This window comes from Anolis sagrei, chromosome 2 (assembly GCF_037176765.1).
Source record: "Anolis sagrei isolate rAnoSag1 chromosome 2, rAnoSag1.mat, whole genome shotgun sequence".
Taxonomy (NCBI): domain Eukaryota; kingdom Metazoa; phylum Chordata; class Lepidosauria; order Squamata; family Dactyloidae; genus Anolis; species Anolis sagrei.
Window position 1 is genome coordinate 25266759 of NC_090022.1, and position 24253 is coordinate 25291011.

Here is a 24253-nt window from a genome sequence, read left to right on the forward strand (position 1 = left end):
CACCTACCGACTGCAATCGGCAATGCGGAATGGTCACCTTCAAGGCTACAGCAGTGAGTCTCCAAGGATTTCTTTGGATTTCAGCTACCAGAAGGCTCAGCTTGGAAAGCCAATAGTCAGGAATTCCGGGAGGTGAAGTTGTCGAAGGCTTCCATGGCCGGAATCATTGGGTTGCTGTGAGTTTTTTCGGGCTGTATGGGCATTTTCCAGTAGCATTCTCTCCTGACGTTTGGCCTGCATCTGTGGCTGGCATCTGCAGAGGTTCTGTTGGCAGTGAAGCAAATGGGGGGTATAGATAGATAGATAGATAGATAATCTGTGGAATGTCATTGAGTGGCCAGATTTGCCCATCTATATAAATAAAAATGTAATGTTATTTTGTGGGATTAACTCAAAAACCACTGGACGAATTGACACCAAATTTGGACACAATACACCTATCAGGCCAACAAATGACCATCACTTATAAAAACACAAAAAACACAGCAAAAGAGACTTTAAAAGCCAAAAAACAAAATAAAAAAACACATTACAATACATGCACAAAGCCACATATATATACAAACACACATTTATACACACATACACACACACACATATATATACACTTACATATATATACACACAAAATACATAAACACAGACTGAGCCATGGCAATTTGTGGCAGGGGATGGCTAGTTACTAATAATATTACAATATAATGGTATACCACAATATAGCAATATTTAATACTGATATTGTACTATTCTAATCATATATATTGTATATATATTTATCTTGTCTATATAAATAAAAATGTAATGTTAGTTTGTGGGATTAACATAACTCAAAAACCACTGGACAAACTGACACCAAATTTGGAAACAATACACCTATCAGACTGGAAAAAATCAACTTATATCCCCATACCAAAAAAGGGAAATGCGTGGCCCTTATTTCTCATGCCAGTAAGGTAATGCTCAAGATCCTGCAAGGAAGACTCCAGCAATACATGGAGCGAGAGTTGCCAGATGTTCAAGCTGGGTTTAGAAAAGGCAGAGGAACGAGAGACCAGATTGCCAATATCCGCTGGATAATGGAGAAAGGCAGGGAGTTTCAGAAAAACATCTACTTCTGCTTCATTGACTATTCTAAAGCCTTTGACTGTGTGGACCATTGTGGCAAGTTCTTGGTGGGATGGGCATCCCAAGCCACCTTGTCTCTCTCCTGAGGAATCTGTACAAGGACCAAGGAGCAACAGTAAGAACTGACCACGGAACAACAGACTGGTTCAAGATTAGGAAAGGCGTATGGCAGGGTTATATACTCTCACCCCACCTATTCAACTTGTATGCAGAACACATCATGCGATGTGCAGGGCTTGACGAATGCAAGGCTGGGGTGAAAATTGCTGGAAGAAACATTAACAACCTTAGATATGCAGATGACACCACTTTGATGACCGAAAGCGAGGAGGAGCCGAGGAGCCTTCTAACCAAGGTGAAAGAAGAAAGCGCACAAGCTGGGTTGCAGCTAAACATAAAAAAACCAAGATTATGGCAACAAGAATGATTAACAACTGGGAAATAGAGGGAGAAAACATGGAGGCAGTGACAGACTTTGTATTTCTAGGTGCAAAGATTACTGCAGACGCAGACTGCAGCCAGGAAATCGGGAGACATTTACTTCTTGGGAGGAGAGCAATGACCAATCTCGATAAAATAGTGAAGAGTAGAGACATCACACTGGCAACAAAGATCTGCATAGTTAAAGCAGTGGTATTCCCTGTAGTCACATACGGATGGGAGAGCTGGACCTTAGGGAAGGCTGAGCGAAGGAAGAGAGATGTTTTGGAACTGTGGTGCTGGAGGAAAGTTCTGAGAGTGCCTTGGAGTGCAAGAAGATCCAGCCAGTCCATCCTCCAGGAAATAAAGCCCGACTGCTCATTGGAGGGAAGGATAGTAGAGGCAGAGATGAAGTACTTTGGCCACATCATGAGAAGAAAGGAAAGCTTAGAGAAGACTGTTATGCTGGGGAAAATGGAAGGAAAAAGGAAGAGGGGCCGACCAAGGGCAAGATGGATGGATGGCATCCTTGAAGTGACTGGCTTGACCTTGAAGGAGCTGGGGGTAGTGACGGCCAACAGGGAGCTCTGGCGTGGGCTGGTCCATGAGGTCATGAAGAGTCAGAAACAATTGAACAAATGAACAACAACAACAATGAAGTCTTTGAATACATATAATTTTCAATAAACAGGTCCATTTGGAACTTACATCTCCAATTAAGTCTTTTCAATACAGAGAAGGTCCATTTGGCCCTTAAATTTTCATAGAAGACTTTTTAAATAAATAGACTTTATAAATTGAGGATTGAAGGGCCAAACCAACATTCTGTTTATTTGGTCTTTAAATCCCCCCCCCCCCCCGCCTTTTCAATAAATAGATCGATTTGGAGGAGCCACAAGGATATGTGAGTAATTATTATTGTTGTTGTTATTATGCCCTCAAGTTTCAGGTGAAATCCTCCCTCAAGGCAATGTTGGATGAGCCACAAGGAGAGGTGGGTGCTGCGTAACACATTATTATTAGGTTGCTATGAGTTTTCTGGGTTGTATGGCCATGTTCCAGAAGCATTCTCTCCTGACATTTCACCAACATCTATGGCAGGTATTCTCAGAGGTTGTGAGGTCTGTTGGAAACTAGGCAAGTGGGGTTTATATATCTGTTGAATGTCCAGGGTGGGAGAAAGAACTCTGCCTGGGGGAATCCTTTGTTGGGAGGTGTTAGTTGTCCCTGATTGACTCTTGTCGAATTCTCCTGCTTTTTGAGTGTTGCTCTTTATTTACTGTCCTGCTTTTGGAGTTTTTTTAACACTGGTAGTCAGATTTTGTTCATTTTCATGGTTTCCTCCTTTTTGTTGAAATTGTCCACATGCTTGTGGATTTCAGTGGCTTCTCTGTGTAGTCTGACATGGTGGTTGTTAAGGTGGTTCAGCATTTCTGTGTTCTCAAAGAATATGCTGTGTTGAGATTGGTTCATCATGTGTTCAGCTATGGATGACTTCTCTGGTTGACATAGTCTGCAATGCCTTTCATGTTCCTTGATCCTCGTTTGGGCAATGCTGCATTTGGTGATCCCTATGTAGACAAGTCTAATGCAGATGAAGGAGAGACGGGTAGTGCAGTGTTTCTCAACCTGGGGGTCGGGGGAGTCGAGGGGGCGTCAGAGGAGTTGCCAAAGACCATAAGAAAACACAGTATTTTCTCTTGGTCATGAGGATTCCGTGTGAAAAGTTTGGCCCAATTCTATCTTTGGTGGGGGTCAGAATGCTCTTTGATTGTAGGTAAACTATAAATCCCAGCAACTGCAATTCCCAGATTTTAAGTCTATTTTCCCCAAACTCTACCAGTTTTCACATTTGGGCATATTGAGTATTTGATCAGCTATTATGCCTGTCAGTAGTATTGTTGTTGTTGTTATCATTTGAAACACAACAAGAGGAGTTCACAGCAGACACTCTGCTGGGTGTTGAATTGGATCACACATTGGACACTTCCCAAGTGTCTAGGACTGTGTGATGTATCGGCGAATAATGAGTGCAGATACGAGTATTTTTATTTATTTATTTATTTACAGTTCTTATATTCCGCCCTTCTCACCCCGCAGGGGACTCAGGGCGGATTACAGTAAACACATATATGGCAAACATTCAATGCCAGTTTGACAAACAACATTTAACAGACAAAGGCTATTTAACTTTTTTTTTTTTCTGGCCGCCAGGGGAGCTGCTGCTTTTCATCATCCATCAACGACACCGATGAAGTTCTTCCGCATTCCACATTCCCCGGAGTCTTTTTTCTTTATGGCCGCATAAATTAGTTAAATTTAGCCTCCCACACAAGGTGGTACCTTATTTTCCTACTTGACAGATGCAACTGTCTTTCGGGTTGCAAAGGTCGACAACGGGCTACACAATGGCTGGACACCCACTCCAGCCCGGGCTGGCTTCGAACTCATGACCTTTTGGTCAGAGTGATCTTAATGCAGCTGACACTCAGCCAGCTGCGCCACAATCCCGGTGCCTTTTGCAGCTGGCAGATGGTAATCTTGTCAGCGCTGATTGTGTTTAAGTACAGGCCAAGGTCTTTAGGCACTTCACCCAGTGTGCCGATCACCACTGGGACCACCTTTATTGGCTTGTGCCAGAGTCTTTGCAGTTCAATCTTTAAATCCTCATATCATGTCAGCTTTTCCGGTTGTTTCTCTTCAATCCTGCTGTCACCTAGAATTGCAACATTATTATATAATTATATAATTATATATTATTAATTATTATATTACTAGCTGTCCCCTGCCACGCTTTGCTGTGGCCCACATGGGGGTTCTGTGTGGGATGTTTGGCCCAATTCTATCGTTGGTGGGGTTCAGAATGCTCTGTGATTGTAGGTGAACTATAAATCCCAGCAACTACAACTCCCAAATATCAAGACTCTATTTTCCCCAAACTCCACCAGTGTTCACATTTAGGCATATTGAGTATTCGTGAGAAGTTTGGTCCAGTTCCAACATTGTTTGAGTCCACAGTGATCTCTGGATGTAGGTGAACTACAACTCCAAAACCAAAGAACACTGCCCACCAAACCCTTCCAGTATTTTCTGTTGATCATGGGAGAACTGTGTGCCAAGCTTGGTTCAATTCCATCATTGGTGGGGTTCAGAATGCTCTGTGATTGTAGGTGAACTATAAATCCCAGCAACTACAACTCCCAAATATCAAGACTCTATTTTCCCCAAACTCCACCAGTGTTCACATTTAGGCATATTGAGTATTTGTGAGAAGTTTGGTCCAGTTCCAACATTGTTTGAGTCCACAGTGATCTCTGGATGTAGGTGAACTACAACTCCAAAACCAAAGGACACTGCCCACCAAACCCTTCCAGTATTTTCTGTTGGTCATGGGAGAACTGTGGCCAAGCTTGGTTCAATTCCATCCTTGGTGGGGTTCAGAATACTCTTTGATTGTAGGTGAACTATAAATCCCAGCAACTACAACTCCCAAATGACAAAATCATAATTTTTTGAGTGATGGTCACTCCTTGTGTAGTGAGATGTTTTGTTGCCAAATTTGATGTGATTTCATTTGTTTGTTCTTTTGTTTTTAAGGTACTCATTATGCACAGAGCATTTTTGTATATATATAGATGATTATTATATTATTCCTCTGACTATTTCCCCATGTCCTCCAGGCAGGCTTGTTCCCTGTCCCTGGGAGGAGGGAGGCCTGAGGCCTTCTTCTTCCCAAGCAGGGCGCCGCAGTGCTGCTGTAGCAAGGCCCTCCTCCTCCTTCCTCCCTTCTTTCCTGGCGCCGCCCTCCGCCTCCATCAACGGGGAGGCCGCCCTCCTCTCTCGCCTTCCCCCCTCCAGCAAAGGCTCCCATTGCAGCCCAAGCAGCGGCGGAGGAAAGAAGCCCTTCTCGTTGCCTTCCCTCCACTCTTCCTTCGTTGTTCCTTGGGGAGGAAGAAGGCCTTGGGACCTGCTTTTCCTCGCCAGAAGGCCTCCATTTCCTCCTCGCCTGGGCCCGTTAAGGTGAGAGCGGGCCCTGCTGGGATCCATTCACTTCCTCTCCTGCTCTGTAGAGCTATGGCGGCCTCAGGGCTTTCTTAGGCCAGGAGTGTCTCTAAAAGCCCTTTCTTGTTGATTGTATGGAGACTCCATACTATTATTTTCTTAGGCAAGAAAAGAAGGCACAGGGGTGGTTTTTGAGTAGTTGCTTCTTAGAAATCTAGTCTCTTGACCATGTAAAGAGACTTAATGAACACCCAGTATTGCAGGCCTGGGCAAACTTGGGCCCTCCAGGTGTTTTGGACTTCAGCTCCCACAATTCCTAACAGCTGGTAGGAATTGTGGAGGTTGAAGTCCATGGGCAAACTTGGGCCCTCCAGGTGTTTTGGACTTCAACTCCCACAATTCCTAGCAGCCGGTAGGCTGTTAGGAATTGTGGGAGTTGAAGTCCAAAACACCTGGAGGGCCCAAGCTTGCCCATTCCTACTGTATAGCATGGTATTTATTATCGGTCTCCCATCCAAGAGCTAGCCCTGCTTAGCTTCCCAGATCAGACATATCTAGTTGTGTGGCTTCATGATATTTTTGTCTTATGGTAACCCCATGGCTTTCATAGGACTTTATTATGTAATGTATGCTCAGAGGTGGTTTTTGCCAGCTCCTTTTTTCAGAAATATAGCCTACAGCACTTGATTATTTATTTATTGCATACACACACACACACACACACACACGACATTTATATGCCGCCCTTCTCACCCCGAAGGGAACTCAGAGCGGCTTACAAGGTATATATTACATACAATATATTATATTATTAGCACAGTACAATATCAGCATTAAACATTGCTATATTGCACCATATCACTATATCGTAATATTATTAGTAACATACTGCTTTTCTCACCCCTGGGGGGACTCAAAGCGGGTTCACAACATAATCAATGGCAAAATGGTGTCCCATCCAAGGATTAATCAGGTTTGGCCCTGCTTAGCTTCCAAGATCAGACAATATTCCTGCTTCTTGGCAGGGGGTTGGATTGGATGGCCCATGAGGTGTCTTCCAACTCTAGGATTCTATGATTCTAATATATGGATCCCTTTGTTTTGTTGTTGTTGTGTGCCTTCCTGTAGTTTCTGTCTTACAGTGACCCTATGACTTTGATAGGATTTTGTTGTGTAATGAATACTATGCAGTGGTTTTAGGGTTTGTATGTTTGTTTGTTTGTTTATTTGTTTGTTCTGTCAAAAATGTAATACAACTGTTCAGTTGCCCGACACGATAAATAAAAAAATAAACAGTGGTTTTAGGAACTCTGTCCTCAGACTTATAGTATACAGCACTTTGTACACCTTCGTGGTCTCCTCTCCAGGGACTAATCAGGGGTGGTTGTGCTTAGCTTCCAAGATCAGACAGGATCTACTGCTCTTAGGTTTGTTGTGGTTGTTGTTGTTGTGCGACCTCCTGTTGTTCACTGTCCCCTTGGCTCTAATAGGCTTTTGTTATGTAATCAATACTGTGAGAAGGTCCTTCCTCTGACATATAGTATACAGCACTTCATACTCCTTCGTGGCCTCCTCTCCAAGGACTAATCAGGGTTGGCCATACTTAGCTTCCAAGAACGGACAGGATCTGCTGTTCTTAGGGCTGTTGTTATTGTTATTGTTGTTGTTGTTTCCCTTTCTGTTGTTCACTGACCCCTTGGATCTAATAGGCTTTTGTTATATAATCAATACTGTGAGAAACTCCTTCCTCTGACATATAGTATACAGTACTTGATACTCCTTCGTGGCCTCCCCTCCAAGGACTAATCAGGGTTGACCCTGCATAGCTTCCAAGAACAGACAGGATTGGCTTCTCTTATAATAATAGAATAATTATAACTTTATTTTTATACCCCGCCAACCATCTCCCCTAGAGGACTCGGGGTGGCTTAGGATTGTGGTTGTTGTTGTTGTGGTTGTTGTGTGCCTTCCTGTTGTTTCTGTCTTATGGTGACCCTATGCCTTTAATAGTATTTTATTGTGTAATGAATATTGTGAGATGGTTTTAGGGGTTTCTGACATATAGTACTTGATACTCCTTCGTGGCCTCCCCTCCAAGGACTAATCAGGGTTGACCTTGCATAGCTTCCAAGAACAGACAGGATTGGCTACTCTTATAATAATATAATAATAATAACTGTATTTTTATACCCCGCCAACCATCTCCCCTAGAGGACTTGGGGCGGTTTAGGGTTGTTGTTGTTGTGTTCCTTCCTGTTGTTTCTGTCTTATGGTGACCCCATGCCTTTAATAGTATTTTATTGTGTAATGAATATTGTTAGATGGTTTTAGGAGTTTCTGACATACTCCTTCGTGACCTCCACAGACTAATCAGAGTTGGCCATGCTTAGCTTCCAAGATCAGGCAAGATCTGCTGCTCCTAGGATTGTTGTTGTGCCTTCCAGTTGTTTCTGTCATATGGCAACCCCAACTTTAATAGGTTTTTATTATGCAATGAATGCTCAGAGGTGGATTGGCCATTTCCTTCCTCTGAAATATAGCCTAGAGCAGCTGATTTTCTTTGGTGATTTCCCATCTAAGTACTAACCAGAGCTGACCCTGCTTAGCTGCCTAAATCAGACAGGATCAGGTTCCATAGACTTCAGGGTGGGATGTAGAAGTCAGACAGGTAAGCAAAATAAATGAATATGGAGCCTTGGTGATGATAGAGGATAATGGTTTATGAGAATATATATGACAGGAAGATGGATATACCAGATTATATGGCAGTGTAGATGGGACTTCCCTCTCTGCTCTCATGCTATCAATAGGGAAAAACTATAGAATCCTAGAGTTGGAAAAGACCACAAGAGCCATCAACTGTACTAACTGTGTATTAGATTAGGTTGTTAATTGTTTTTATATTGGTGCATTGAATTTTGCTGTGTCTTGTGTCTTGTGAACCGCTGTGAGTCGCCTCCGGGCTGAGAACAGCGGTATAGAAGTAAAGTAAATAAATAAATAAATAAAGCAAATCCAACCCCTGCCATGCAGGAAAACACAATCAAAGCAGTCAGTTGAGTTTTATTTATGGTGTGTGTGTGTGTGGTGGCAAAATACCATAAAAGGCACTTGATCCTTCTGATTTTGGGTGATAAGTAGGATCCAGCTGGTTACTATTTCAGTGGCTAAGAAATGCTGGATGTTGTGCAGGCTATATTTTGGAGGAAGAAACGGGAAAAACACCTCTGAGTATTCTTTACCTAGGAAAACATTTGGAAATTCGTAGAATTGCCATAAATGGACAAATGACTAGTGTAAAGTGGTATGTGTTTTATTATTTTTTATTCTTTTGGGAGCATCTGCACTGTAGAATTAATGTAATTTGATTGCCGTGGCCTGATGCTATGGAATCCAGCCAGGGGTTTGCAGTGAGGCCCCAGCTCTCTTTGGCAGAAAAGGCTAAAGACTTTGCAGTCGTGGCAGTTAAAGCCGAGCCAAACTGCATGAAGTCTACAGTTTAGATGTACCATATGTTTTAAACATATATTCTGTGCCGTTAACTATTTTTCCTCATGTTTTTAAGGATGCTAACATTTAGTCCTTTTTAACTTTCGTAAATCAATGTTTTATCAGTAATATTTCTTATTGTTTGTAAACTGTTTAGAATCCTAATTTGAGGACCCGTAGGATATTAAGTCAATTACACTCTTTACTTTTTTTATCACAAAATTCAATAAAAATTAATTTTCAAATAAATAAATATTTGTTTATTTCAAGCTAGAGTATACCTTATCCAAAATGCCTGGAACCAGGAATGCTTTGGATTTCAGACTGTAATGCCTATTATCCCTCATTGCAAATGGGATTTGAATTGCAATGCCGTTGGCCATGTTCCCATCCCTGCCTTAGTGTGTGACAACTTGTCGGATCTAGTAGAGACACTGGCTGGATTACCTCACACAAATGGGCTGCCTCTATTGTATGAAAGATGCTACCTTACACCTAATAATGTAGCATTATTGTTGTTGTTTATTCGTTCAGTCGCTTCCTACTCTTCATGACCTCATGGACCAGCCCACAGCAGAGCTCCCTGTCGGCTGTCACCACCTCCAGCTCCTTTAGAGTCAAGTCAGTCACTTCAAAGATACCATCCACCCATCTTGCCTTTGGTCGGCCCCTCTTCCTTTTTCCTTCCATTTTCCCAAGCATCATTGTCTTTTCTAAGCTTTCCTGTCTTCTCATGATGTGGCCAAAGTACTTCATCTTTACCTCTAACATCCTTCCCTCCAATATTCCCTCCTGAAATATGGACTGGTTGGATCTTCTCGCAGTCCAAGGCACTCTCAGATCTTTCCTCCAGCACCACAGTTCAAAAGCATCTATCTTCCTTCGCTCAGTCTTCCTTATGGTTCAGCTCTCACATTCATATGTTACTATGGGGAATACCATTGCTTTAACTATGCGCATCTTCGTTGCCAGTGTGATGTCTCTACTCTTCACTATTTTATCAAGATTGGTCACTGCTCTCCTCCTAAAAAGTAAAAGTCTTCTGATTTCCTAGCTGCAGTCTGCATCTGCAGTAATCTTCACACCTAGAAATACAAAGTCTGTCACTGCCTCCACATTTCCTCCTCTATTTGCCAGTTGTCAATCAGTCTGGTTGCCAGAATCTTGGTTAGTTTGATGTTTAACTGCAACCCAGCTTTTGCCTTCTCTTCTTTCACCTTGGTTAGAAAGCTCCTTAGCTCCTCCTCACTTTTGGCCATCAAAGTGGTATCATCTGCATATCTAAGGTTGTTGATGTTTCTTCCAGCAATTTTAACCCCAGCCTTGCATTTGTCAAGCAACGTACATCACATGATGTGTTCTGCATACAAGTTGAATATCCCACAGTGATTTGGGTGTCTTGGTTATACTTGTGTATGAGAGAAAATAGCTTTTTTTCTGATTGTTGTTAAGATACATTATATCTAACCTGCTTTCAGCAAGCCTTTAAGTATCCTAGGTTTTAAAACATATTATTAGAGGCAAAATGCTAGAATGTATTTTAGACTACCTTGAAGGCAGTTCTTAATGTAAGAGTGAGAAATCACAAGGTTAGACTAACGCCTGTTATATAATTTCCAGGTGGTCTTTTTCCTATGAAGAGATGGCAAAATTTCATTCTAGCTTCCTGTGACTCCATCCTGTTGTTTGAGAGCCACATTGCTTCTGCAGGTATGCTTTCTTTTTGTATCTCTTTAGGGAGTTAAAAAATGAGGGCTACAAGGGGAGAGGGGGTTTTGTTCTATGCTTTTTACCTATGGAAAGTTAGATCTTGGCTAGATAAACCTTAAATAAAATAACATTATTTAAAATGAGAATTATCTATAAGACATACATTACAATTACATAGATACATATTGTTGTTACTGTATACCTCTGAGTTGTTTCTGAATGGTGACAACCCTAAGAGAAACTTATCTTTTTGTTGTTGTTGTTGCAAGTTTTGTTCAGAGGGACTTTGCCATGGCCTTCCTCTGAGACTGAGAGAGTGTGATTTGCCTGAGGCCATTCAATGGGTGGTTTCTGTGACTGAGTGGGGATTCGAACCTTGGTATCCAGAATCTTTACCCAGTGCTTGAACCACTCTTACTTACCTTGAATTCTGTTTGAACTTCTGTTTGAACATGGCTTTCTGAAAGATCCCAGGGATTTGTAGGTAGCACTCTAAACAATATATTGTATTTATATTGTAATCTTATATTGCTGTGTTTTCATTTGTTTTATGTTTTATGGAGCCCCCGGTGGCGCAGTGGGTTAAACCCCTGTGCTGGCAGAACTGAAGACCGACAGGTTGCAGGTTCAAATCCGGGGAGAGGCGGATGAGCTCCCTCTATCAGCTCCAGCTCTTCATACAGGGACATGAGAGAAGCCTCCCACAAGGATGATAAAACATCAAATCATCCGGGCATCCCCTGGACAACGTCCTTGCAGACGGCCAATTCTCTCACACCAGAAGCGACTTGCAGTTTCTCAAGTCACTCCTGACACGACCAAATTTTTTTTTTTGTTTTATGTAATTGCGTTATTATTATTCATTATTTGCGTTTTTGGTTTTATTTTATGTAATTGTTGTTTTGGGCTTGGCCTCATGTAAGCCGCACCGAGTCCCCACCGGCAAGATGGTGGCTGGGTACAAATAAAGTGTATTTATTATTATTATTATTATTATTATTATTATTTACCATTACACTTTCACAAGATCATACATTGAAATTGAAAGGAGAGGGAAGCTAGAAGCCTTGCCAGTTTAGTATATATAAGTGTATAGATATTAATCTCCAAAACAAACACCTTAAAATTAGTGGTGGACTGGTCATGGTGTCAGCTTGCTCAATGGCAAGTTGGCCTCCGTAAACATAGACCAGTGGTTCCCAGTCTATTTTTGACCAGGGACTACTCTTCAACATTACTACCAAAAGGGTTTGGGGTGCTTATTCAGGAAATTGCATTGGATAGACCACATCAGCTTTAGTTTCTGATACAGAACATATGCCATGGTCAGCAACAGGGAAGGAGTGGCAAGCAGCACTAAAGGAATGGAAATTAAATAAAATAATTAAATAAATAAATAAAAAGGAAGGAGGCTCACCAATCAGATTTTTTGTCCTCGCAGCCCACTGGTGGTCTGTGGCCCACAGGTTAAGAATCACTGACATAGACAATCCACAACATTAGACAGTCCACCTTTTATTTCTATTAAAAAGTTGTAACAATCTGTATTTATACTTAGTATCAACTATATATTGACAGTAATATGTGCAACATATGTAAACTGTAATTAATGAAATTACACACTTATCTTACAATAATTTTAATTGCACCTTTTTCCATGAACGTATTTTTTTTTAAAAAATCATGTATTTCTTATAAAAAATTAAATGATAACCTTATAGTTGTGTGCGGTGTCCCTTTGTTTTCTGGCAACCAATATTTTTAGATGCAGTCCACCACTGTTTACAAAACATATATAATGAAATATAACACAAAATTAAATGCTGTATTTTAAAATTTATAAATAACCAAGCTACTGCAACAATTGATTTATTTTTATTTATTTATTTATTTGCTTCATTTATATGCAGCTTTTCTCGCCTCTGAAGGAACTCAAGTAGTGTACAACAAGTAATGGCAAGATTCAGTGCCAACATATATACAAAACCAAAGCACAATGATTGAAACGATCATATAACTATTAATTAAATCTTAAAATCATATCAAACATAGACCATAAACAGACATTTAAAATTAAAATATAGAATTTCAAACATTAACATCACAAAATCCAGAATTGTAATCCGTTAATCATTTAGAAGTATTACTAGAAGTTTAATGTTGCCCATGAGCCTCACTAGAGATTTTTTATCCCTCTATGAAAAGGCAGAAATTGTTTTTACTGCCAGATATTTCATAGCATTTTCATTTGTCTATAAGATGCCAGGTCATTAAGTGAACTCTGTAACCTTCTTGCCAAAATGCTTTGAACTAGGTAGCATAAAATGACATGAATTGGGTAGCATATAATCAGAAATCCAATCAGGAATGTGGCAGCAAAAACACGTAGGGGTAAAAGGACAGCAGCAGCCCTAGGAAGGAAGAGAGCCATCCCATCCCATCCGTACCAGAAATAGGAACAGTGATAAATCCTATTATTTAAGCCCCTTCCTGATAATGATAGCAAGATAATGACTGGTGTTGTGGATTGTGGGTCGGACCTCTTTTAAGAAATAAAGATATTGTTTTTCTAAGATGCAGGTGGCGTTTGAGGAGGTGGTTGTGTTTTTCACCGAGCAAGAGTGGGCCTTGCTGAACGCAAATAGAAGAGCCCTCTACTGGGATGTCATGCAGGAAAACTACGAGAACGTGATTTCGCTGGGTAAGCATTCTCCTTGGGGTTGCTTCCAATGGGACTCAAAGTTTAGGCTTTGCAGAAGCAGCCAAGCTCCTTTAAAATCAGAGGTGGGAATCCTGCATTTCTGTATATGTTGTTGGACTGCAACTCCCATCATTACTCATTGCTTGCTTTTCCAGTCCCTGAAGAGTATGGAGTCTCTTCATCACATGCTTGGTGAATGTTCCAGGAGCTGATAGAATTATTAGTAGATGCAAATCACCACAACATCTGAAAGGCACACAAGCCTCATCTCTGTTTAAGCAAATCAGGTGAACCCGTCCATTTTTGGGTTTTAAAAAAGCAGGACTCTTTCTTGCTCTGTGACTATGTTTATATCAGATACCTTCAAACTGCAGCCCTCCAGTTGTTTGGGCCTCCAACTCCCAGAATTCCTGACCAGTGAATAAGCTGGCTAGGACTTTTGGGAGTTGGTTCTCCAAACAGCTGAAGGGACGCAATTTGAATATGTGTGGTCTATACCGTAGAATTAATGCAGTTTGACACCACTTTAACTGCCATGACTTTTTTGTATGGAATCTTGTGATTTGTTGATGCACTAGCATGCTTTGACAGAGAAAGCAAAAGAGCTCATAAAACGACAACTTCCATGATTCCATAGCACTGAGTTATGACAGTTATAGTGCTGTCCACTTGGATAAATTCTGCAATGTAGATGTTTCCTGAATATGCAGAGGCGTATGTTATTTTTGTTTCCTGTCCGTAGGTTCAGAAGAGATAGGAAACAGTGGGCATGAGCCAATTAACATTGTGCAATTTTATGTCACACTTGTGAGAATATATAAATAGTAATTCTAGTGGTGATAATTTGTGATGGGAAAGAATGAAAACTGTAGAAATTTTATCTGGGTTCCAAGGATATATCCTATGGATAGTGTTCTGAGTGATTTGTGTACATTAGCAAAGATTTCTGGCTGGCATATATTTAATAACAGCAACTGCCAAGTGTCATGGATTTTTTTTCTTGAGCTCTGAAATTGGGAGGACAGCTGGACATTATTTGACGGCTCTGTAGGAAAGCCTTGAGCTCAGTAATATGTGGAGTGTATGGTCTGCATACTGGCTCAATTTCTGACAATTCCAGATAGATCTGGGGAAGACTCATACTAAAAATTTTGGCAAGCTTCTGACAATCAGTGTAAACAATTGTGGTTGTTAGTGCCATCAAGTCAGCTTCAGCTTTTGATGGCTCTATGAATGAAGAAACTCTAAGGTGCAGCCCTACTCAAAAAGCACAGGGCCTTGACTTACTTTATTGAATCAAATCTATCTGTAATGTAGTCTTTCTCTTTCACTAATACCTCCTAATTTACTGACCATTGTCATCTTTTTCAGTTATTCATGTTGTCTCATGATGTGTCTAACCTATGATAGGTAAACTAGGTTTAGTCATTTTGACTTCTAGTGAGAATTTCAACCTAATTTGTTCTCATTTATTTGTCTTTTGGGTTTCATAATATCTATATGATGTTTCAAATTCTTTGCTTTGTTATTTCTGTCAGCTTTCTTCATTTTTTACATATGTACATGCTAATTGGAAATACTGACCTTTGTGTTCAGTGATAAACAATGTTCTGGGCCCATGGTATCCACTGAGTTTGGTTCTAGGACACCTCATGGATACCAAAATTTGTGGATGCTCCAGGCCTATTATATACAATTGAGTAGTTAAATATTGAGCCTTATACAAAATGGCAAAATATAACAAATAGAGCCAATGAAATTCTAGAATGCATCAATAGTATAATATCTGACTGAAATCATAGTCCCACTTTATTCTGTTTGATCAGTTCTCTCTCTTTGAAAATGATGTACATTTCTGGCCACCTCAATTTAAGAAGGATATTTACAAGCTGGAACATATCTAGAGCAGGGACGTCAGAATGGTAAAAGGCATGGAAACCAAGTGCTGGTAGGAGTGGCTTATGGGCTGTGTATGTTTAGCATATAGAAGAGAAGGATGGGAGGAGTTCCATCAAATATTTGACTAAATGTCATATTAAGGAGCCAGCTCGTTTTCAGATCCTTCACAGATTAGGGGACAGAGCAGTGGATTCAAAGTACAGTAAAAGAGATTTCACCTAAACCTTAATATTCCCCCAGAAACAGCAAGAATATCTCTCTGGGCAGTTAAACCAGGAAATCCCCATTGGATATCCCCCCTCCCCCCCCCCCCCCCCCCCCCGTGAGGGTCTGCCTCCATGGGTGAACCAAGAATGGGCAACTTGGAAGTCCCTGAACAGACTCAGAAGTGGAACAGACAGATCAAAAGACAACCTGGCAAAATGGCACTACCTAGAAGAATACCCCACCTTGTGAGACTGTGGAGCAGAACAGACAATTCTGCATCCATATGCTTGTCCGCAGTGTCCTGCCTCATGTACCAAGGAGGAATTGTTGGAGGCTACAGACAATGTGGTTGCTGCTGCCTGTTATTGGTCAAAAGATATTTAGCCACTTGTGCTCCTTCTGTTTTTATCAGTTTTGTACTAATTTATGCAATGTTTTTGATATGAAATAAATAAATAGCCTAGGCCTTAGGAAGAACTTCCTAACAATTAAAGCTTCTTTGACAGTGGAATATGTTTCCTTGGGGTATGATGGAGTCTGGATGACCATCTGTTGTGAATGATTTGATGGTATCTTCCTGCTATGAGAGAGTTGGGCTGGATGGCCCTTGAAGTCTCTATCAACTCTGAATCTAAGGTTCTCAGAGTCTTAAGAGAGTTCCTAAATGATGGTCTGCTGATCAGAGAATGACTTGCTCAACTTCAACAGCATGGGCTCATCATTTGTCCTGAAACAATCACTGGATATGCATAATAACTAGGCACTGTGCAAGTTGCAAGGGGAAGGAAATGTTTCCAGTGTCTAATTGATCATATAACTGCTGCTAACATTAATCAGGTTTCCCACTTCACTCTGAATAGGTTTTCCAGTGACCCAGCCAAGCACAACTCCTGATCTGGAACAAGATGAAGAATTGTGGGGATTGCAATTCCAGGGACATCAAGAACAAGGAACCTTTACAGATCCCTTTGGAGGTGAGGAAAAGCATTAAAAAGCTTGGGAAAGTGATGCTGACTGTCTTTACTGCAGCCTTCATGTTCTTCCTTTAGAGTTCTCTCTTGCATAAGAAAAGAGAATGTATCAGTAAATGTTTTATTTTTCCTGATTAACAGAAATGTAGTATGTTCATTCCTCCCCATCACCTAGACTTGCAGGAGGCAGTTCCAGAATAGAGGGCTCCATTTTTTCTTTTGGTTCTCCAAAATAATTGGGACAGGAGAACCAACAGTTTCAGCAACTCACACGTTGGGAAATCCAGGACAGTTCTAGGAAGTTGAGCCAAGTTAATAACACCCCCCACCTTTTCCTGCTTGCTTCAGATCTCCCCATTTCACCTTTCCTGGAGATCTGCATTTCCACTTGGAGCTGGTCTAGATTAAAGTGCTGATGGTCTCTGGTACTTCTGATTTTTGTTCTGCCCTTGCGTCCAGTTGGCCATACATTTCACTATTGGTTGTGCTGCCTCTACAACAGACTTCCTTGGATCACTTCTTCCTCCGAACCATACTGGGCATGTGTATGTGAGTGGAGGACACCCTTTTTGAGAAGACTGTGTTCACTTATCTCCACTCCCTTTTGAACTTTTAACCCTTTCCTGTCTTCTTCATGACCCCATGGCTATGTCTGCCATGCTTTAATTCCGCCACTTGCGCCATCTTTGGATTGTATGTTGGTTGATTCAGTTTACAGCTCAAAACTTCTTGTGGAATTCATTACCATGTCATGTGATGATGGCTGCATAGTTTAGTAGTTTTGGAAAAGCCGGATTCGATACATTTGTGAATCACAGTGGCTACTCACCATAACAACTAATAATTGGAGCTTTTTAATATTTGGATGTGTTCACAGCCAGCTGTAGAACTGACACGATATAGAAGATCTTGCCATCCAGTATTTCCCATTTTTATTTCAAAGCTGGTTGTTAATCTGACTGGGGAAAGGATGCAGGAGAAAAAAAATTAACTCCAGCCATGGGGAGCAGTTTACTGGCAAACTGCTGCTAGATTTACTGTTCTTCCTGATGCCGTTGGGACTCGCTGTCCAGCTACATACTTTCCCCTGATTTACTAATAAGTAAAGCAAGTTCCAAGTTGTCACACCAACAGATATCCATGTTTTAAAGTCTTCATGTACCCTGATAAGGATACAAGCCAGGCAAAGGTCTGGAAGTAAGCAGGCACAACTCATGACTAGTTATTTTGGGAGGTGATAAAAGTGCAACAGCTTTACATTTGTGAAGCAGTGTAATAAAGAAGCGCAAACACAGTTTATTAGTATGGCAAGTTGTGGTTTCTAGTTACTTTTAAAAGTTACTTTTCAAAGTCATCTTGACATTAATGTTTATGTTATTTCTTGTCAATCAAGAGCAATAGAAAAGTAATAATCAGTGCAACAAAGAACTGATTTTCAGTGGTATGAACAACGCCATTACATTCTCTTTTAATTACTATTAAGAAGTAACATAATACACAACTTTTAAAAATTGGCTCTTGAGTCTCTAGCCCAGTATTTCTCAACCTGGGGGTCGGGACCCCCGGGGGGGGGGGTCACCAGAGACAATCAGAAAACACATATTTCTAATGGTCTTAGGAACTTCTTTGACAGAGAAGGAGAGGATCTCTCCACCTGCCTGCTCTTCCCTTCCTTTTTGGTGTTAGTGAACGACAACTCCCAGAGTTCAAAAACACCCCCACCCCACCAGTATTCAATGTTGGCCATGTAGGTAGTGTGCCAAGTTTGGTGCAGATCGATTGTGGGCTGGGTTCAGTGTGCTCTTGTAGGTTAACTATCAATCCCAGCACCCAAATGTCAAGGTCTATATTCTCCTAACTCCACCAGTGTTCACATTTGAGCATATTGAGTATTTGTGCCAAGTTTGGTCCAGATCCATCATTGTTTGAGTCCACAGTGCTCTCTGGATGTAAGTGAACTACAAGTCCAAAACAAAAGATCAATGCCCACCAAACCCTTCCAGTATTTTTTGTTGGTCATGGGAGTTCTGTGTACCAAATTTGGTTCAGTTCCATCATTGATGGAGTTCAGAATGCTCTTTGATTGTAGGTTAGCTATAAATCCCAAATGACAAGTTGGAAGCCTAGTTTGGCACATCAGTCAGTGTGTTTCCTCAGTCAGTTTTTGGCATATATTGTGTCCAAAGCCCCAAATCAAAGCACAGCTTTAAAATTAAGGAAATAAAGTTCTTCTTGTGTCCTTGATTTTTATAACTGGAAGGACACAAGAAGAACATGCTATTTTTAGGATTTAGATCAGTTATCCTCAAACTGTGGCCCTCCAGCTGTTTGGGCCTCAAACCCCCAGAAGTCCTACACAGCCTGTTCAGTAGCTAGGAATTCTGGGAGTTGGAGGCCCAAACAGCTGGAGGGCCACAGATTGAGGATGCCTGATTTAGATGCTTCTTATTATTGTGATTTCCCTCATAGAACAATGACTCATGTATGTAGGTATATATGCATTCATATTCTCTCTCTATTTCTTTTTGTACCAGTTGATGAAGCTCCAGAACAAAATAAGAGCTTTAATAAAGAAAGGCTCTTAAATGACGACAAATCTAGACAAACTCTTCACTTGAGTGATTTTGAAGAATTAACTAGAACCATGATGCCTGTAGAACATATACTAAAGAAGCAACACATATGTCCCTACTGTGATAAGAAATTTTGCCGCCGTTCCGATCTTGTTCGGCACCAAAAACTCCATACAGGAGACAGACCTTTTGTCTGCAATCAGTGTGGGAAAGGCTTTGTCCAGAGCAGCCATCTCATTGCGCACGAGAAGAGCCACACCAGAGCGAAGAACTTCATCTGCTCAGACTGTGGGAGGAGCTTCAACCAGATCTTAAACTTCACTAGGCACCAGAGAACCCACTCTAAGGAGCCCCCTTTCAGTTGTTCTGAATGTGGGAAGACCTTCAGCCGCAGCTCAAACCTGATTATGCATCAAAGGACGCATACCGGAGAGCGGCCTTACAAGTGCTTTGACTGTGGGACCAGCTTCAGCCGGAGTTCGACTCTGGTTACGCACCAGAGAACTCACACAGGGGAGAAGCCCTTTAAATGCCAGGACTGCTGGAAAAGCTTCGGAAGGCGCTCAACTCTGATTATGCACCAGAGAACTCACACAGGGGAGAAGCCATACAAATGCCCTGACTGCCCGGAAACGTTTAGCGTGAAATCCGGCCTTCTTAGCCATCAGAGGGTCCATATGACCGAGAGACCCTATTTGTGCCTGATATGCGGGAAACACTTTTGTCGGAGTGCGGACCTCATTATTCACCAGAGGATTCACACTGGGGAAAAACCCTATCAGTGCAATGACTGCGGCAAGAAGTTCAATACGAACTCTCACCTCGTGACACATCAGAGGATTCACACTGGAGAGAAGCCATACAAGTGCCCTGATTGTGGGAAAAGTTTCTCTTACAGCTCTGTCCTTGTTGGCCACCAGAGACTTCACACTGGAGAAAAACCTTATGCTTGTCCGAAATGCGGGAAGACCTTCCGTAACAACTCCCACCTTATCACTCACGAGAGAGTGCACTCAGGAGAGAAACCCTATCAATGCCTCGAGTGTGGGAAGAGTTTTAGCGTAAGTTCAAATCTTACCAAGCATCGGAAACTCCATGAGAAGGAGATGTCTTTTAAGCAGGAAGAGTTGTGTCATCAGGAAAGTTACTAAGCAGGGCATTATATTGTCGAAGTGTTGGTACAAACGCTGCCCTAGAGAATGGGCAAAATAGGAATGGTCGTGGAGTAGTAAGGAACATATACTATGTAGAATGATTTAGTCACAGGATCAGTTAGATGAGTTGAAATATTCTGAAGCAGAGCTTTCCAAACATTACATACTGGTGACACTTTTTAGACATGCAGCATTTTGCGATACAGCAATTCAGTTTTACTGGCAAACCAGAGGATAAATCAACCTTTATGAGAGATACATAAATTGTCGTAACAAAATCTAAGGAACACAATGTATCTCATTAAAACCTTTCATTTATATATATTTAAAAATACATGATTTGCAAGATGCTAACATATTTTTTCAATATTTTTGTCATCTCTTGTTGCATTTAAGCGGCACACATACATACTGCACCTGACATGCTAAAGCTGGGGTTCTCAAACATTTTTACCCATGGAGCCCTTTTTGAAGGAAAAGTTTATCATGGAGCCCCAAGAAATGTTTATATATTATGTATAATGTATATATATCAGGCATGGGCTGGGCCAGTGGCAGATGGATGGAGAGTATTAATTCACACAGTGGTAATAATAATAATAATAATAATAATAATAATAATAATAATAATAGCAACAGAAACCCCAGAGACCATCCAGTCCAACTCCCTTTTATCATGCAGGAAAAACACAATCAAATAACCCCCAACAGATGGCCATCTAGCCATTGTAATAATAATAATAATAATAATAATAATAATAATAATAATAATAATAGCAACAGAAACCCCAGAGACCATCCAGTCCAACTCCCTTTTATCATGCAGAAAAAACACAATCAAATAACCCCGAACAGGTGGCCATCCAGCCATTGTAATAATAATGATAATAATAATAATAATAATAACGACAATAATAATAGCAGAAACGTCAGAGGCCATCCAGTCTAACTCCCCTCTGCCATACAGTAAAAATACCATCAAAGTACCCTCTCAGTGGTAGGAGGGTAATAGGGTTTTAGAAGCAAAGAACACGGGGGAAGAGTGAGTATGGGTGGCAAGAAAAAGGATCTGGGCAGCAGGGGAGGTGAGGAAGAAAGGGTATCACCAATAGAGCTCCTTACAATCAACTAAGAGCCCTTCAAAATCACTCACAGAGCCCCAAGGGCTCCATGGAGCACAGTGTGAGAACCCCTGTACTAAAGTGTCATGATACTTAGTTTGGAAAGGTCTGTTCTAAAGTATGACCCTTGTATCCAGAGAGGGATACGTTCCTGAAGTGAATATGGAAACAGGAACCCATGGATGATTGCAAAAATAATTGAAATGAATGGCTTCTGCCAGTGTTACTATAGAGGTGAGCTTGGCCTAGTAAATTCCTGGGAATCTTAGGAATTTTCTAGGTCTCCCAGCATGATTCTGCTGTAACTTCTGGCAGACGTCTTATCTTGGATGCATGCTAGTAGGTGAAATGTGGCCATCAATCCTGCGGGGTCATACTGTATTAACTAATGATTCATTGGAAGCTTTCATAATGAGCTACCCATTGAGATTTTAAGCTAAAGAAATGCATAATTTATATATTTTCAGTATAATACTAACATGCTTTGATTCACATATTTGTTAGTTTAGACAGTGATGGATATAACATTTTTTCAGGGCCTTGGGATATTTAAAATTACAGAATGGGCCTCTGCATTTCCTTGGTTCCAGCACGTGCATAGATCGTTACATCTGTTTCTGCAAAAGTTTTTTTTTCTCCCCTCTGGAAGATAGAGAAGATGCTTTCAAAGTTGCTTTGTCTTTCCAGTTGTGAGCCACATTCTACTCATTTACTCAAAAATAAACCACATCAAGCTCGATGGTACTTCTGAGCAGACGGCTATATGATTGTACGCTTCATTGTTTTATCAGAATAGAGAGCGACTGCTATCAGGAATAGGAGGCCTTCAGAAGTGGGCCTGGGGAAAAAGGGTCAGGTTCCCTTTCAAAATTATTCCTATATCTCTTCCACAAGCCCTATGAGGAGCGGCTTGAAGAGCTGGGCATGTTTAACCTTCTAAAGAGAAGGCTGAGAGGAGACATGCATAAATATGTGAGGGGAAATCATAGGGTGGAGGGAGCAGGCTTGTTTTCTGCTGCCCTGGAGATTAGGACGCAGAACAATGGCTTCAAACTAAAGGAAAGGAGATTCCACCTGAACATTAGGAAGAACTTTCTGACTGTGAGAGCCGTTCAGTAATGGAACTCTCTGCCCTGGAGTGTGGTGGAGGCTCCTCCTTTGGAGGCATTTAAGCAGAGGCTGGATGGCCATCTGTTGGGGGTGCTTTGAATGCGATTTTCCTGCTTCTTGGCAGAATGGGGTTGGACTGGATGGCCCATGAGATCTCTTCCAACTCTATGAGTCTATTATTGTTTTTAGCTTTTTTGGAAGAACATTGGGGATATAATTGCCCAATAAAGTATTTATGAATTTGAAAAGTCTTCCAGTCAGTCATAGTAAAGATTGGTTGGTGGGGAGCAGTGCAGTATTAGGTCTGCTCTGGAGATTTCTTTCTGCTAGTGAACTTTTTTTTGTCGTGTCAGGAGTGACTTGAGAAACCTCAAGTCGCTTCTGGTGTGAGAGAATTGGCCGTCAGCAAGGACTTTGCCCAGGGGACGCCTGGATGATTTGATGTTTTTATCATCCTTGTGGGGGGCTTTTCTCATGTCCCCGCAAGAGGAGCTGGAGCTGATAGAGGGAGCTGATCTCCCTCTCCCCGGATTCGAACCTGTGACCAGTCCTGCCGGCACAGGGGTTTAAATCCACTATGCCACCGGGGGCTCTGCTAGTGCACTATGGCATTGTGAAATGACAACATGAATTCTTGGCATAGAAAAAGTGCAAATTTCCTTCACTTGGAGAATATTGTGTCAAGAAGAAATCTTCAGAGTTCTTTTCACACCATACAACTATAGTTTTGTGATTGCACTTTAACTGACTAGCTGCATCCTGGGCTTTATGGTTTAGGGAAGTCACAATTGTCAGTCAAAGAGCTCTACTGCTGCCAAACTACATGTCCTAGAAATCTATATAATGTTGCCATGACACTTAAAGTGGCATAAAAGTGTTGTTTCTGCATAATATGGAATAGTACTCTTGTCTATGCAGGAATGTTTTCATGTGGGAAACACATTTATATAATGTAATCCAGGAAACATTTTACCACTTGCCAATGAAATCTTATACCTGTCTCCTCAGAAATAAGCACCATTGACTTATATGGAGTTTGCCTACAGGTGAGTGAGTACCAGACTGTTTATATTGAAGGCTGAGTATGTGGCACAGATTTGGTTTATTGGTGGAAAAATCAATGTGTATAATTGTATAACAGCCCAATTTTTCTAACATATAGTAACAATTAAAAATTGACTTCCTTCATAATCATGAGTCCCCTTGGGGAGATAGGGCAGTCTCTAGATAAAGTATTATTATTATTATTATTATTATTATTATTATTTTATTACTATTAACAAAACAAATTAATCTTTTATTTTAACAAGCTCTGATCCCAATTCCCCTCCCCCCGCATCCGAATCTGTGATAAATTCAAATTCTATACTGGAAACGCATAATCATTTTCCCTCCCCCTCTCAAACGAAGTTATATGAATAAAGTATATTTGTATCCATCTCCTTGTGTTTACTTGTTGATTCTCCAACATCCAGGTTCTCCATAATCATGTAATAATAAAGAAGGGGGTCACGAAGGATTGTCAGCAAGACAAGTCATAGCCCAGAGATCATTTGTGCCCTCCAACAGCATGATAGGCAGATGATCTCACACATTTCATGTATCCCAAAAATGGGGTAAAGAAATAGTCCTCAACCTTTGCCCATCCAGATGTTTTAGCTTCCTAAAAATCATTGATCACTGACTATGCTAGTTGGGATTTGTGAGATCAAACATCTGGAAGGCCAAAACCTGAGACCCACTAGAGCAGTGGTTCTCAACTATGGGTCCC

The 24253-nt window shown here is 41.1% G+C and overlaps 1 protein-coding gene across 3 annotated transcripts; it reads left to right on the top strand.

Annotated features, from left to right (window-relative positions):
* Positions 1–18: 18 nt before the first annotated feature.
* Positions 19–23918, top strand: LOC132765104 (zinc finger protein 436-like). Of its 3 annotated transcripts, none has more exons than XM_067463395.1 (5): positions 19–176; positions 10657–10746; positions 13321–13447; positions 16414–16527; positions 19059–23918. In XM_067463395.1, exons 3-5 carry the CDS (start codon positions 13321–13323, stop codon positions 20246–20248), a joined length of 1431 nt encoding a protein of 476 aa, XP_067319496.1. In that variant the 5' UTR covers positions 19–176; positions 10657–10746; the 3' UTR covers positions 20249–23918. The 3 variants fall into 3 exon arrangements, with proteins under 3 accessions (XP_067319496.1, XP_067319495.1, XP_067319497.1); XM_067463394.1 differs by lacking the exon at positions 19–176 and adding an exon at positions 5324–5565; XM_067463396.1 differs by lacking the exon at positions 19–176 and adding an exon at positions 5324–5565 and having other exon boundaries at positions 13327–13447.
* Positions 23919–24253: the final 335 nt, after the last annotated feature.